At 49.3% G+C, this 16,707-nt stretch overlaps 1 protein-coding gene and 1 non-coding gene across 2 annotated transcripts; both read right to left on the reverse strand.

Annotated features, from left to right (window-relative positions):
* Window positions 1-6,467: 6,467 nt before the first annotated feature.
* LOC127566713 (5S ribosomal RNA) lies at window positions 6,468-6,586 on the reverse strand. The gene has a single exon (XR_007955796.1). It is a non-coding gene; the product is annotated as a 5S ribosomal RNA (ribosomal RNA).
* A 2,244-nt stretch (window positions 6,587-8,830) lies between these two features.
* On the reverse strand, window positions 8,831-13,819 carry LOC127566694 (ecto-ADP-ribosyltransferase 5-like). Its single transcript, XM_052009259.1, has 2 exons — window positions 13,733-13,819; window positions 8,831-12,189 (listed from the first exon to the last, which is right to left on the reverse strand). Exons 1-2 carry the CDS (start codon window positions 13,791-13,793, stop codon window positions 11,351-11,353), a joined length of 900 nt encoding a protein of 299 aa, XP_051865219.1. The 5' UTR covers window positions 13,794-13,819; the 3' UTR covers window positions 8,831-11,350.
* Window positions 13,820-16,707: the final 2,888 nt, after the last annotated feature.

The raw sequence follows: 16,707 nt of genomic DNA on the forward strand, positions 1-16,707 counted from the left end.
CAGGAAGCTGTGGAAGTGGGTGGGGTCCTCAATGAATACTTCTCTTCAGTACTCACAAAGGAGTGGGGCCTTGATGACGCTGACAGTGTTGGTAAAGTTAATGTCCTAGAGCATGTTGATATCAAGAGAGAGCATGTGTTGTAGGTGTTGGAAAATATTAGGACAGGTAAGTCCCTGTGGCCTGAAGGAATATTCCCCAGCCTTCTCCGAGAGGCGAGGGAGGAGATTGCTGAGCCCTTGGCTCGGGTCTTTGAGTCCTCGTTGTCGACGGGAATGGTACCGGAGGATTGGAGCGTGGCAAATGTTGTCCCCTAATTCAAAAAAGTTAGTAGGGATAGTCCAGGGAATTATAGAGCAGTGATCCTTACGTCTGTGGTGGGAAAGCCGTTGGAAAATATTCTTTGAGATAGGATCTATGGGCATATAGAGAATCATGCTCTGATCAGGGACAGCCAACATGGCTTTGTGAAGGGCTGATCATGTCTCACCAGCCTGATAGTGTTCTCTGAGGAGGTGACCAGACATATTTATGAGGGTAGTGCAGTAGATGTGGTCTGCATGGATTTTAGTAAGGCATTTGACTAAGTTACACATGGTAGTCTTCCTCAGAAGGTCAGAGGGCATGGGATCCAGGGAAACTTGGCCATGTGGGTTCAGGATTGGCTTGCCTGTAGAAATCAGAGGGTTGTGGTGGAGGTGGTGCATTCAGATCGGAGGGCTGTGACTAGCGGTGTCCCACAAGGATCTGTGATTTTCGCGATTTTTATAAATGAGTTGGATGAGAGGGTAGAAGAGTGGGTTGGTAAGTTTGCAGACGATGCAAAGTTAGGTGGTGTTGTGGATAGTGTAGAGAAGTGTCGAATATTGCAGGTGGACATTGATAGGATGCAGAGCTGAGCTGAGAAGTGGCAGATGGAGTTCAATCCTGGGAAGTGTGAGCTGGTGCACCTTGGAAGGACAAACTCCAAGGCAGAGTACAAAGTAAATGGCAGGATTCTGGGCAGTGTAGAGGAGCAGAGGGAGCTGGGGTTCATATCCACAGATCCCTGAAAGTTGCCTCACGGGTGGACAGGGAAGTTAAGAAAGCTTATGAGATGTTAGCCTTTATAAATCGAGGGATCGAGTTTAAGGGCTGCGAGGTAATGATGCAGCTCTATAAAGCTCTGGTCAAACCACACTTAGAGTAGTGTGTCCAGTTCTCGTCGGCTGATTACAGGAAGGACGTGGAAGCGTCGGAAAGGGTGCAGAGGAGATTTACCAGGATGCTGCCTGGTTTAGAGAGTATGCATTATGAGGAGAGACTAAGGGAGCTGGGGCTTTACTCACTGGGGAGAAGGAGGATGAGCGGAGACATGATAGAGGTGTACAAAATATTAAGAGGAATAGACAGAGTGGACAGCAAGCCCCTCTTTCCCAGGACACCAATGCTTACTACAAGAGGGCATGGCTTTAACGTAATAGCTGGTAAGTTCAAGGGAGATATCAGAGGAAGGTTTTTTACCCAGAGAGTGGTTGGGGCATGGAATGCACTGCCTGTGGCGGTGGTGGAGGCAGGTACATTGGTCAAATTCAAGCGATTGTTAGATAAGCATATGGAGGAATTTAAAATAGAGGGATATGTGGGAGGAAGGGGTTAGATAGTCTTAGGCGAAGTTTACAGGTTGGCTCAACATTGTGGGCCGAAGGGCCTGTATTGTACTGTACTGTTCTATGTTTCTTTTCTTTGTAATCCACAGCTGTGTATATCTTTCTTCGCTCTTCACCGCTCTGCAAAGCAATTTTCTGCATCAAACTGTCGCCGCCAGTGAGTTCCTCTGCAGTGCAGTCCCTCGCCGGTCTGTAAAATTCTCGCCTCTGCTGCTGCTTGGCGTTGTGTCTCTGTGATTCCTAACGAGTCACTGCCCTCTGACAGAGCAGCGTCCGTCAGCGCCGCCCGTCCAATGTGCTCCCTTTCCAGCAATTCTCAGCTCTAACTCGATTAAATAATGTGTCCTTCTTTGATACCCTCAATACCACCCCTTTGACTCTCCACTTGTCTCTCGGTCAGGCTAGCCATCCACAGCCCTACCTTCAACAATCATCTTCGTTACCTCCTCCAGGGACACAATAAAATTAGTCAGGCACTACGCCCGCACAAAGCCGTGCTGACTGTCCCTAATTAGGCCATGGTCTTCCAAATGCTCATCTATCCTATCCGTAATAATCCTCTACAACAGCTTCTCTACCACTGGCGGGTTAGTAAGTTTGAAGAGGATACCACGATGGGTGGAGTTGTGAATGGTGTAGAAGTCTGGCGACGGATACAGCGTGATCTGGATCATTTGCAGATGTGGACAGAGAAATGGCAGATGGAGTTTAACCCCGATAAATGTGTGGTGTTGCACCTTGCTAGGACCAATTTCAAGAGGCAGTACTCTCCCGCAACCTTCATGCTTGTACTTAAAACTGCTTTGGTCACTTTTCCCTAAATGGTCTCCCACTGAAAGGTCGGTCACCTGACCAGTTTCAGTTCCCAATACAGGTCCAGTACGGCCCTGCCTCTTGTTGGACCATCTACACACTGACTTACGAAACCCTCCTGGATATACCTGACAAACTCTGCCCCGTCTGAATCTCTTGTACCAAGGACGATCCAGCCTATATTAGGGGAGTTGAAGTCACCCACTGCAACAACCCTGTTGTTTTACACCTTTTCCTTAAGCTGCCTGCATAACTGTTCCTCAATGTCCCTGTGGCTACACTAGGATCTGTAGTTTAATCCCATCAGGGGGATTGCACCTTTCTTATTTCTGAGTTCTGCACAAACAGAATCGGTGGCTGAGCCATCTATTATGTCCTGTCTGAGTGCAGTTGTAATATGTCCCTGATTAATATTCCAACTCCCCGCTCTTTTACCCCCTCCCTATCTTTTCGAAAACATCCAAACCCTGTAATATTAATTATCCAGTCCTGATCGTCTCTAGACCAGGTCTCAGTAATGGGCACAGCATCAGAGTTCATTGTATTGAACGGTACTCTACATTCATCACCCTTACCCTGAATACTCCCAGCAGTAAAATGAACACACTTTAACTCATCCATTCCATTACCGTGCTCCTGCCTGTTCTGCCTTACGGACTTACTGGTCATGACATCTAGGTTCCTCTGAATCGCTCCACTTTCTGACCCCTTGCTCTGGTTCGCATCACCCTGCCAAACTAGTTTAAACCCTCCCGAGGAGCACTAACGAAACCCCGGCCAGGATATTGCTTACTCCTCTGTTAAGGTGTAACCCGTCCCTCTTGAACAGGTCGACTCTGCCCCAGAAGAGGCTCCAATGATCCAAGAACCTGAAACCCTGCCCCCTGCACCAGTTCCTCAGCCACACGTCGGGTTGTCGCAGAGAGTCTCTAATTACGTGAACTTGACTCCAAACATGCCAATGAATTGGTTCGCAAGTGCCGATATTACCGGATGCCCCATATCAGGTCAATGGGTGAAAAACAACAGAGGTTTTTAATTTTCATCTATAATCTTTGTTGTTTACGACTTGCAGGTGTTATTTTGAAAGTAAATACAAACGTTTACAGATATACGAATATACCAGTAAAATTTACCTGCCCTTTGCAGCTTAATTAATGGACTTCATTTTACAACCAACAATGAACACGCCCTGGTAAGTTTTCAATAATATTGCCAACTTGTTGTTTACGAATAAAAACGCAATCAGCTTGCGAGTCACGGAAACCAGCCTCCCCTCCTTGGAGTCTGTCTTTACCTCTCGCTGCCTTGGTGAAACAGCCAGCATAATCAAAGACCGCACCCAACCGAGGCATTCTCTCTTCTCTCCTCTACCATCAGGCAGAAGATACAGGAGCCTGAGGGCAAATACCACCAGATTCAAGGACAGCTTTTATCCCACGGTGATAAGACTGTTGAACGGTTTCCTAGTACGATGAGATGGGCTCTGTACCTCACAGTCTACCTTGTTGTGACCTTGCACCTTATTGCACTGCACTTTCTCTGCAGCTGTGACACATTACTCTGTACTGTTACTGTTTTTACCTGTACTACCTCAATGCACTCCGTACTAACTCAATGCAACTGCACTGTGTAATGAATTGACCTGTAGGATCGGTATGAAAGACAAGTTTTGCACTGTACCTCGGTACAAGTGAAAATAATAAACCAATAGCAACACCAATATTTAGATAAGTATGTTGGGGACATTATCTGACATCACAATCTATCTTGTTGTGACCTTGCACCTTATAGTCTACCTGCACTGCACTACCTCGGTCACTGTGACACTTTACTCTGTACTGTTATTGTTTGTACCTGTTCTACCTCAATGCATTCTGTACTAACTCAATGTAACTGCACTGTGTAATGAATTGACCTGTACGATCGGTAGGCAATCCACGTTTTTCACTGTACCTCGGTACAAGTGACAATAATAAACGAATACCAATACTAACTCAATGTAACTGCACTGTGTAATGAATTGATCTGTACGATCGGTATGCAAGACACGTTTTTCATTGTAAGTTGGTACAAGTGACAATAATAAACCAATACCAATACCAAAGTCCGTACAATCTGCTTCACATCCATCATCCCAGCCCCAGAATTCAACAGTAAATCCTATCGGGATGTCACCTTTGAGATGTGACACACAGACTGAGTCGGGGGAGACATTTCTTCTCGTTTCAGTTTTGGAGTCAGCGCGTCTTACAACACGCGAACAGGACGTTCGGCACAACTCGTCCACTCCGACAGCGTTGCCCAGCGAGTTAGTCCTGTCTGCATGCGTTTGGCCCAGATCCCTCCAAACCTCTCCGATCCATGTACTTATCGAGATGCCTTTTAAACTTTGCTAATGTGCCCGCCTCAAGCACCATTTCTGGCAGCTCGTTCCGAATACGCCCCGCCCTTTGCGTGAAGAAGCTGCCCCTGATGTCCGTCTTACATCTCTCTCCTCTGATCTTCAACCTACGCTCTGTTGCGTTTGACACCTCCTCCTTGAAAAAAAAGACTTTGTGCTTTCACCCTGTCTCTGCCCCTCATGATCTTAGTCAGAGTCACAGAGCAATACAGCACGGACACAGGCCCTTCGGCCTTACGAGTCTATGCCGATCACAGTGCTCACTCAGCCCTTCCCAATTTCCTACGTTCGGCCCATATCCCCTCCAAGCCCCACCCCCTCCATGTACCTACCCAAGTGTTTCTAAAGTGATACTGTTGTACCTGCCTCACCCACCTGCTCTGGCAGCTCTTTCCACATACTCACCACCTTCTGCATGGAAAAAGTTGCTCCCTTCAGATGCTTTTTAAATATTCCCCCCTCACCCTGAACATATGCCCCCTAGTTTTGGATTCGCCCGCACTGGGGAATCGAGGCGGGCAAGTCCAAGGATGCCCTGAAGGTGGCAGCACTGTTTATTAGAACACAGAATGGAGAACATTGAACTTTGCAGCACAGGAACACGTCCTGCAGTCCAACATGTCCAGGAGCTGAGTCGTTCCGTCTCAGTTCTCGGTGAAGTGAGAACGTCCCCCTTTCCAAATGAAGGGATTGCGAAGCAGACTTCCCTTTTCTTAACCAAATTTAACCTGGAATAAAGGGAAATTTAGATTTCTTTGAAAACTGTGAAGTAACACGGAAACTCAAAGCAGAAGTTCTTATTTCGGTCTGAGCATGCTGTGATACATTCTTTCTGGAGTGCACGCCAGTCATTTCTGTACCTTAAAAGAGAAGGAGACAGAGAGACGGGGCAGTGTTTGTGTGCGTGTGTGTGTGTGTGTGTGTGTGAGAGAGAGAGAGAGAGAGACAGAGAGAGACAGAGAGACAGAGAGACAGACAGAAAGAGAAAGAGAGAGATTGCGAGAGGGAGACAGACAGACAGACAGACAGACAGACAGACAGACAGACAGACAGACAGATAGATAGATAGATAGATAGATAGATAGATAGATAGATAGATAGATAGATAGATAGATAGATAGATAGATAGATAGTCAGTCATGGAGAGAGAGGGAAATTAGAGAGTCCACTAGAGCGAGATAATAGCAGAGAGGTGTGCACAGCGGCAAAGAGACAGAGAGCGAAATAGAGAGATAAACAAACATGCAATGTGTGAGGGGACAGAGAGAGAGAGAGGGTGAGAGAGAGAGAGAGTGAAAGAGAGAGGGAGAGAGCGACAGAGAAAGAGACTGGAAATTTAATGGTACCTTCAGCTTTCCTACAGAGGTTCTGACATTCCCTTCACATGAACCTGGTGAAGTTAATCTTTCACTGATACACATTCACAGGACTGCTGTGTAAAGGAAGAGGAGTGATACATCGAGAGTTCAGAGAGTTCAGAGTTGTGGACATGAAAAATAAGTGAATAAGTGACACTGTGAGGGAGATGTAGAAACAGAAAGCGGGAAAGGAGAGGAAGGGGGAGAGAGAAAGAGAGAAAGAGAGGCTCCTGGCGGTAAGAAAAAGCCTACAGCACCTGGTATTCCCAGGCGGTCTCCCATCCAAGTACTAACCAGGCCTGAGCCTGCTTAGCTTCCGAGATCAGACGAGATCGGGCGTTTTCAGGCTAGTATGGCCGTAGGCAGTCACCACCCGCTTCTCACAGCACTTATCGGGCATCCTCACACCGACAAGCCGCCCACACACCGCTGCCTTCTCCCCAAACTGCTCCGCATTCACCTGTGAACTGCAGCTTCACCTTTTACTAATTGTACGCTGCTTCTTTATTTAAACGCCCCTTCTTTCTGACCCTTCCTTGTCACCAGACTTCCTTGCACCCTATTGCAAACACACTGGACGCTGTCCACAACAGCAACTTCACCCTGACCTGCTGTGCTGACAGATCCTCATCTCTCACATTTCCTGAGTCTTCCCTGAGACGCCGGAGTTGGGGGGGGGGGGGGGGGGGGAGTGGCGGGGCGGGTGGTCGTGGGTGTGGTGATGGTTGAAAGAAAAAGTTGGAGACAAGAGACATGTAGAGAAAGGGACGAAGAGACAGAGAGAGAGAGAGACAGAGAGGGAGAAGCAGATGGGAGAGAGAGAGAGGGAGAGTAGTTTGATGAGTTTCTAGCAGGCTACCGGATCATACCGAAGATGTCTTGAGATGTCTTGGATTATTTGGATCGAATGCTCGGTTACCCTGTTGCAAGTACTTTCCAATCGGCGACAAACCTTTGCTCCATATTTAGGGGAGAAACGTTTGAAAAATGCAATGCCCAGAAGAACATAGATATGCTTACCGAGAGGAAAGGAGAGGAGGGGCAAACATGCAGGAACCTGTTCTGTCATTGTCCCGCTGTTATGTTGGTCCTGGAATGTAGTTTCATAAGGTAAGTCGACACGCAAGGGATTAAATGTCTCTCTCCCTCTCAGTCTCTCTCTCTCTTTTGCTCTGCCTACGTATCTATCTGTGTCTCTTGGCCTCGCTCTGTATCTTTCTCTCTATGTCTCTCTGCTCCTCTTTCTCTGCCTATCACACCGTGTCTGTTTCTCTCTTTCTCACTGTCTGTCATTCTTTCTAGGTCTCTCTCTGTCTCTACTTCTCTTTCTCGGCCTGTGAGTTTTTATGTGTCTGTCTCTCACTACATCTGTCTCTCTTGTCGTCTCTCTGTTTCTCTTTATGTCTATCTTTCTGTGTCTGTCTCTCTGTTTCTCTCACTGTACCTGTCACTCACACACTCTCTCTCTGTCTCTCTCTGTCACTCTCTGTTTATTTTTCTCTGCCTGTGTGTCTTTCGGTGTCCCTTGCTCTGTCTCTCCCTACATCTGTCTCTCTATCACACACAATCTCACTTTTTGTTTCTCTTTTCCTGCCCATGTGTCTTGCTGTGTGTCTCACCCTACATCTGTTTGTCTCTGTCTCTAGCTCTCTGTTTCTATGTCTTTGCCTCTATCTCTCTGTCTGTCTCTCTTTCTCACTCTGTCATTCTTCTCTCTCTCTCTCTCTCTCTCACTCTCTCTCTCTCCCTGTCTCTCCCTCCCCTCGCTCTTTCGGAACAACTTACATCCACAGACTCTCTTCTTCGCCTCCTTTCTCAGTTTGCGCGGAAATTCTTCCATAAACTGTCCCATTGTGTCACATAGGGTTAGAATTAATCTATATTTTCTCACACTCTCTATTGCTTGGCAAAGTGGGGGGTGGGGGAGGGTGGACGGAACTTCTTCAAACTATCTGTCCCCTTATGTAAGTTTCTCTGCAAACTTACTCAGACACCCTACCACATTTTCACCCAAGTCATTTATAGAAAAAGTAGAGCACCAGCCTGCCCAAACTCTCCCTAAAACCCAGGCCCTCGAGTCCCGGCAGCCACCTCGTAAATCCTCTCTGCACTCTTTCAGGTTTAATGAGGTCCTTGCTCTTACAGGGCGAAGAACCCTGTACGCAATACTCCAAGTGCGGAGTCACCAAAGTTTTGTATGACTGCGACATAACGTTCCAACTCCAGCACTCAAATGCCTTGGCTCATGAAGGCCAACGCGCCAAACGACGTCTTCACCGCCCTGTCCACCTGTCAGTGAATGAGTCTCGGCTGTTAGTGCATTACAACCGTGACAGGAAACCCTTCAGATCATCATCACGTCAGTCCCTGGATAAGTCATGATTTAACCACCGTGCTCAGCTGCCCTTGAACCGGCTTGACTTGCTGAGAGATTTAAAGCGACAGTGACAATGCCGGAACCGCCGGCTCTTGCAGGTGGACGGCAGATTCTCTCCCCGGTGAACATTCCACACCAAGTTCAAGGTTAGTCAGTAGAACCCACATTCTGTAAATTGATGACAATTACTGAGATTTTCCATTTCCTGCTGTTGCATTTATTTGACCACCTCGAGAACAAAGGGCACAAGTGCGTGTTAGACACTGACAAGCAGATACAATGGAACACGCGTTTACAGACAATGCACGCTGCAGTTGAATTGATCAGCAAGCTGCAGATTGACAGTAAGAAGACAGCAATTAATCGCCAACAATTGTTGACTTCTTCAAAGAAGCAAATAATCCAAATTTAAAAGTTCCACTGCAATCCCGATTTACACCAAATTTCGGCACCGCTTACCGGGTTTTAACAGATTTCGGTGTCAAGACCTTACTACTCACATTTTCTCTCCTCGATTGTTCTAACCTCTTCACATCGGTTCTCCCCAGTGAGCACCCCACTGAACATCCACTACGCCCTTTGTCTTGTGTTTCCTTCCACAAAGTGGGGAAGCAATTGAATGCCCACTGGTCTCCCCTTCAACACTGGCTCCAGGTTTCTACAGTAAGACCTCCCGTCTCTGTGATCCTCCTCAATTTGCCTGATATCTCACAGTCCACAAGCTTGGAACCTTTTCTGTCTACTTCCTTTGAAACCAAACTCTGGTTTATTCTCAAAACCCATAATTTTGTGTGATATGATTAGTAATTTCGTCGATGACAGAAAATTGGTGTTGTTGTTGGAAGTGCAGAGGATGGTAATGATGAGTCGGTAAGGTGCGCAGGTCAATGGTTGATGGAGTTTAAACCTGTCACTTGTGAGGTGATGCAATTTGGTGCGGGTGTCCAGGGAGGTAAGATGCAAGGTCTTGTGACCTGCAGAGAATGAGAATGTAAATTCCCACCGGTTCCTGAAGGTGGCAGCGCAGGTAGGTAGAGCACGAAATCTGCATGTGGGATATCTGATTCTCCGCAAGAGAGAATGTGAGAACAGGGAAGGAACTGTACAACTTGAAGGCGCACTGGCTGAGCCACACAAGAGACTGCAGATGCTGGGATCTGGAGCAAACCACAAAACCATGGAGGAATTCAGCGGGTCTGTGATTGTTGTCTGTGAAGGAAAATGGACAGTCGTCGTTTCGGGTCGGGACTCTTCACCAGGGCTGGGAAAAACAAAAGGGAAGATAGCCAGCATAAAGACAAAAGGGTAGAAAGCCTGTATTGGTGGAGCAAGAGCTGACTGGTGACAGGTGGATCCAGGTGAGGGGGATGATAGACCTAGTTAGGCGAGAGCTATTTTCTTTTCCCTTGCTGTGGGGAGTCTACTGAAATGGGGTGGGATTGACCTGATTGGGGGGGGGGGGGTGTGCAAAACTATGAGTGCGATAAACGGGTGCAGAGTGAGTAACACACACATTCTCCCATGGCAGAGATGTCTACTCCTACCTCCTCTGTGTAATGTAAGAGGTGGAGGATTCAGAGGACATTTGACGACGTTCGCTCTCACCTATGGGGCGGCTGAGATCTGGAGTTACGCAGCGATGGGTGGTGGAGGCAGAGACTCAGGAGGTTAACACGTATGTAAAAGAGCGTCTGAGTCAGGCGTGAGGAACCGATGGTCACGGGCCAAGTGTTGGTCAATAAAATTCGCGTTGAGATTGTATCTGACGAAGGGCCTTTCCCATGCCTTGTAGCTCTCTGACTTCACGTCTCTGTGTCGCAACGTTGCCCTTGAGGAGCCTACATGTCCATGGGGGCAGAGGTGAGGTTGGCAATGGGGAGAGTTGTCGTCTGTTGGGCCGGCCCTCATCGGCAGAATCGGTGAACGGGCAGAATATTGGCGGGTGTGCTCCACAGCACAGCCCGGTCATGGCGGTATGTGTGTGTGTGTGTGTGTGTGTGTGTGTGTGTGTGTGTGTGTGTGTGTGTGTGTGTGCGTGTGTGTGTGAGCGCGTGTCTGTATATCTGTCTGTCTGTCTGTGTCTGTGTGTTCGGGGAGGGGAAACTACAAGTCTACACCCGTATCATTAATATCTCTCACAAACATTGAGTGTCCCGGCATAGATCCCTGCAGGACACCGCTGGTCACAGGCTCCCCACTACGTAACTGAAACTCTAACTTCTCACCGTGATCACTGTTAGCGAGCGTATTTCGATACAATCCGCCAGCTTCCCATGGGCTCTAACTTTTTGGAACAGTATCCCCATGAAAGATTCTGTGAAACACCATTCTGAAGTCCAGGTGGACTCTAAACGCACTGACCCCATGGACGCATCAACTAATCTATTCAGACAGAAATGACCTATCTCCAAACACCATTAATTTTGCCCTTCCAGGTGCCGAAGACCACACTGTCTAAACGACTGTTGTTTATGCTTTGCGGGAAATTAAGGGGAAAGAGGAGGAGCGTCGGCAATGATTCACGGCGAAGACACGTCGTTGGAACTACGTCGGAACTCTGACGAAGGGTCTTGGACTTGCAATGCTTCGCCGTGTGTCTCTCTCTCCCTCCACAGATGCTGCCCGTCCTGTTGAATGTTTACGCAAGTCTCTGCTTTGAACATGTGCTCTGCATCAGTTATGTTGTTTGCCAAGGTTGGGGGTGAGATCAGGCGGGATATTGCGGTGACGGATGTGGATGTTACCCGGACCTTACAGCGAAATGGGACCCAGTAGCGCCAGGACGCACACCCACGCCACTGCGGAAATGACGGCCCCGTCACTCCGCACCACCCGCATCGTGCCGCTCTCCCCCCGCTCCACATTCACCTGAATCCCCTTTTCCCCCGCCGTTGTGAGCGAAATGTCAACCCCGTCAACCCGGCGGACGAGTTCCGTGATAGTGAAAACTTCGTAAGGAGGAATCAGCACTTCCTTCTCGCCAGGGAACGATGAGTAGTTTTCTATGTTGGCGCCATAGCGTGACTTTATCGTGATAAATGTCTTGCTGCCGAATCCCTTGGCAACATTAATATCTAGAGAGGTAGAGGTAAAATATCCAAATCTCATTTCATCTCCCTTCTGGCCCTCGGCCACACGCCCCATCCCTCTGTAGGTCGTCCCCGGCGCACTGCCCGAGCTTTCTCTCAATCTCTCAATGGCAACGGACAGGAGATAATGGAAGCTCTTGAACGGGAATTTCTCCGCGTAGACTGAGTCGTTGGCTCCGTACATCCGCACTGCCTGGTTGAACTGCGTGTACAACTTTGTATTCAGCGTGTAGGCGATCACGGATACCACGTGTTCTTCTTTGAGTCCCTTGGGTACTGGAGACTTGTTTGAAAGTACGAATTTTGCCCGTTTCTCCTTTGCATGATTCCAAGCTCGGGCAAGTGCTTCATTCTGCTTTGCCTCCTCCAGGAGGTACTGGATTGCCAAATAGTCGGACTCTTCGCTCTGAGTGAAGATATAAGCTGCAGAATTCTCTTCCATGCCCAGGAGGATGACATAATTCCCGGGCTCCCCACCGCCGAAAGCCACAGTCCGCTGACCTGGGAGGAGACAGAAGAACCCGGAAAAGTATGAGGTGATACACTTCCGGGATATGGAACCTCAAGGCAGAATACAAGGTTAACGGCAGGACTCAGCGGTGTGGAGGAACAGAGGGATCTCGGGGTCCACGTCCATAGATCCCTCAAGGTTACCGCGCCGGTCGACAGGGTTGTTATGAAGCCGTATGGAGTGTTGTCCTTCATTAAACGGGGGATTGTGTGCATCAGTCGCAAGGCTATGTTGCAGCTCTGGTGAGACCACACTTGGAGTATTGTGTTCAGTTCTGATCGCCTCATTATAGGAAGGATTTGGAATCTTTAGAGAGGGTGCAGTGGAGATTTACCAGAACGCTGCCTGTCTTATGAGGGTAGGTTGAGCGAGCTAGGTCTTTTCTCTTTGGAGAGAAGGAGAATGAGAGGTGACTTGATAGATGTGTACAAGAGGCATAGATCCAGTGGACAGTAAGAGAATTTTTCGAAGGGGGACAATGGCTTACACGAAGGGGGCATAATTTTAAGGTGGTTGGAGGATGGTATAAGGGGGATGTCAGGGGCACGTTTTTTACACAGAGCGTGGTGGGTGCGTTGAACGCACTGCCAGCAGATGTGGTGGGGGCAGATACATTAGGGACATCTAAGAAGCTCTTAGATGTACACAAGAATGATAAAAAAAATAGGGGGCTATGTGAGAGGGAAGGGGCGGATAAATCCCAGAGCAGGATAAAATGTCGGCACAACATTGTGGCCTGTACTGTGCTGCAGTGTTTTATGTTCTATGTTCGAAGGAGTCAGAGACATTTGAGGTTGAGGGCGAAAGGGAAACAATTCCAACTGTTTTCCAACCAGTCAGGAACTGGACGCCGGTGGGGTGGTGGTGGTGGTGGGGGGGGGGGGGCTGAGTGGGTGTTGGAAGGACGGGTTTGGATGTGGTGTTAATATTGCCGTTGCTGCAAGAGAACAAACAGCGCTTGATGATGGCCTGTGTCCAATGGTCTTCCACAGGGATCTCCATTTAGACCTCTGTTGTTTGTCATACAACTAATTTGGTTGAAAATATAGTTGACTTGTCAGCAAGTTTCCGAACGATACAGAGATTGGTGGCGTTGTGGATTGCGTGGAAGATCGCCAAAGTAGAGGGCGGAATAAAGATCAGTTGCAGTCACGGGCGGAGAATTGGCAGATGGAGTTTAATCCGGACGTTGGCTTTGCACTTTGGGAGATCAAATGTAAAGGGGCAGTACACTAACGAAGGCAAGTCCAATAACTGCTGATGTACAGAGGGATATTGGGCTCCATGTCTCTAGCTCCCTGCCCGTGGCTGTGGAGGCTTTAGAGAGGGTGTAGAGGAGGTTCACCAGGATGCTGCCTGGTTTGGAGAACATTTGCTCTGGGAAGAGGTTGGACACGCTTGGACTGTTTCCTCTCGAGCGGCGGCCGCTGAGAGGAGACCTGACCGATGTTTAGAAAGTCATGCAAGGCATAGAGCAGACAGTCGGTATCTTTTCCCCCCGGATTGAAATGTCTCGTAGTAGAGATTACTTACAGAAAGCGAAGAGCGGAAAAATGAGGATCAGAACCCGGGGACACAGCCTCTTCATCTCCATTCTCGGTGAAGTTGTAACTCGTTGCTCCCGACTGGACGGTCTGCGATGCAATCTTGCTTTCACTTCTTTTAAATCTCCCGTTTTCTTCCAGTTAAAGGCCATATCCTGTTACACTGACACTCAAAGAGACACTTCTCATTTCTGTATGAGAACGCTGGAGCACTCGCGTCCAGGAAAACAGTCCAGCTGCATCTGCGTGTTGACTTCCATCTTCAGCTGGGCGTCGGTGGGTGAAGGTTCAGTTGGCGGCGCACGTCAGCAATTTAGCTTCAGGGCACTACTTGTAGGGGTTCATGGAGGCGGAGGGTGACCGAATTGTACAGCAATAGAAACAGGCCCTTCAGCCCATCGCGCCTATAACGCCCATCATACATTACCATACTGATCCCACCTGCGGTCATTAAGTCTATCTCCCTGTCTGCTTTGCTCACTCAAGTACGCGGCCAAATACTTCTTAAATGTTATTTCTGTTCCCGCCTCCACCCACCTGTTCCGGCAGCTCGTTCCACATACCAACTACTCTACGTGTGAAAAATATATACTTTCCTCCGTCCCCCGTCTCCCTCTCTCCCCCTCTTCCTCTCGGCCCCTCCCTCTCTATCTCCCTCTCTCTCTTTCCGCTACCGCCTATCTCCCTCCCTCTCTCGCCCACCCTGTCCCCTCTTTATCTCTCTCCGACTTCCCCTCTCTCTCCCGCTCCCACTCTCTCTCCCCCTCTATCCTTCTCCCCCACCTCTCCCCCGCTCTTTCTCCCTCTCCCCCTTTCTTTCCCTCCCTCTCCTTTCTCATTTCCACTTACTCCCTCCCGTTCCCCTTCTCCCCCTCTTGCTACCCTCTCCCCTCTCCTGCTCCCCCCTCTCTATCCCGTCCCACTCTCTCCCTCCTTCTCTCTTTCCACTGCCATCTCTATCTCTCCCCCTCTCTTCCCCACTCCCACTCCCCTCTCTCGCTCTCGAACCCTCTTTCCCACTACCCCTCTCTCCTGCTCCGCCCTCTCTCTCCCTTTCTCTATTCTTTTCCCACTCTCTCTTCCCCTCGCTCGCTCTCCGTCTCCCCTCACTCTCCCCTCTCCCTTTCCCTCTCTCACCCCTCTTTGCTCTCTCTCTCTCCCGCTCACCCTCTCCCTTCACCCCTTTTCTCTCTATTTTTCTCTTTCCCACTGTCCGTCTGTCTCTCCCCTCCCACTCCCCCCACTTCCACTCCACCCTCTTTCTCCCTCTTTCTCTCCCTCGCTCCCCTATTTCTCCCCCTCCGTCTCTCCCCCTCCCTCTCTCCGTTCTCTCTCTCCCTCTCCGCCTCTGGCCCTCTCCCTCTTTCCCTCTGCCTCTTTCTCTCTCTCCCACTGTACCCTCCCTCTCCCCCTCTCTACCTCTTCCCTCCCCCACACCCTCTCCCCATCTCCTGCTTCATATGTCCCTCTCTCTATCTTCCCCGTCTCTCTGCCTCTCCCCCTCTCTCCCTTCCTCTCTCCCCCTCTCCCCTCTCTGTCTTTCCCTGTCCCACCACTCCCTCTCCCCATCCCCGTCTCTCTCTGTCGGTCGCTGAACTCTGAATCTCAGTTCAACAAATGGAGGTGAAAGCTGAACATGTGACAGTTTGTGAGAGTCACGGAGTTCCTGGAAACAGAGCAGCGAGTGGTGGAACGGTCATGGCAGTTCGGTGGAGATGCGGAGAGTTTGCAGTCATATCAGCCAAGAACTCAACAGAATGAGGAACAGTCTCCTGGGACCGACCCCTATCCATCGCTCACATGAACGTAGACAATTCTGTGTACCACCCTGCCCGCAAAGCAGGGCGGCCGGCGCCACACAATCAACAGGGCCCAAGTACGGCAAAAATTAACCGCGGAATGAGAATTACACCCAGCATCTGCCAAGATCCTCCGCGTAGATCGATCGGGCGTAGTTACTCTGGGGGGTAGTTGCCACGAATTTGGCGATAGCTTATCTGTTACTTCCCACCACTGAATCTCCCACATCCACCTCCCACCACCAACACCCGGCCGAACCGTTGCTGCTTTCGGCGGTTACGTAACCTGAGGACGGATCAAGTTGGGTAGGAGTCAGACGGGAGGAAACGGGCCTCATCTCAACACGTCTGGTCCTGAGTCCGAATATTTGCATTCCGGTTAATGCAGCGTTAACTGCAAATCTATTGATGTGTTCCCTCTCTCGACTGCATGACGAGAAGCTGTCTCTCAGTTGCTGAACCTCGCCACCATCTCCCACACGCTGCGGCTCTGCTTCATTGACTCAGACCGCCAAGTGGTCATATAGCACAGAAATTGGCCTTCGTGCTGATGAAGGGTGTTGAGTTCCACGCTATACGGATATGATCAGTTTTGGTCGCCGCATTATAGGAAGGATGTGGAGGCATTGGAGAGGTTGCAGAGGAGATTTACCAGGATGCTGCCTGGATTAGAGTGTATTGAATATGAGGAAAGGCTTAAGGTGCTAGGGCTTTATTCACTGCAAAGGAGGAGGATGAGAGGAGACATGATAGAGGTATATAAAATATTGAAAGGAATAGATAGAGTAGACAGCGCCTCCTTCCCAGGGCACCAATGCTCAAGACAAGATGGCATGGCTTTAAGGTTAGGGGTGGGAGGTTCAGGGGAGATGTCAGGGGGAGGTTTTGCACCCAGAGAGTGGTTGGTGCATGGAATGCACTGCCTGGGGTGGTGATGGAGGCAGATACATTGGACAGGTTCAAGAGTTTGTTGGATAGGCACATGGAGGAATTTGAGATAAAGGGATATGCGGGAGGAAAAGGTTAGATAGTGTGAGGGTTGTTTGATGGACGGCACAACATGGTGGGCCGAAGGGCCTGTATGGTTCTATGGTTCTATGGTTATCACTTGGACCTCGGCTGTCAATGCCTCGGCCGTTGAAATTTTCAGAGGAATACTTCTTCA

The sequence above is a fragment of the Pristis pectinata genome, chromosome 44, assembly GCF_009764475.1.
Source record: "Pristis pectinata isolate sPriPec2 chromosome 44, sPriPec2.1.pri, whole genome shotgun sequence".
Lineage (NCBI taxonomy): Eukaryota > Metazoa > Chordata > Chondrichthyes > Rhinopristiformes > Pristidae > Pristis > Pristis pectinata.

What these genes read in the sequence shown, in the direction of transcription:
- LOC127566694 (XM_052009259.1), bottom strand. Translation starts at nt 13,793, where the DNA reads ATGGAGATGAAGAGGCTGTGTCCCCGGGTTCTGATCCTCATTTTTCCG. An exon ending in TTTTCCGCTCTTCGCTTTCT is followed by an intron (nt 12,190 to 13,732) that starts GTAAGTAATCTC and finishes GTCTCCTCCCAG; the next exon opens with GTCAGCGGACTGTGGCTTTC.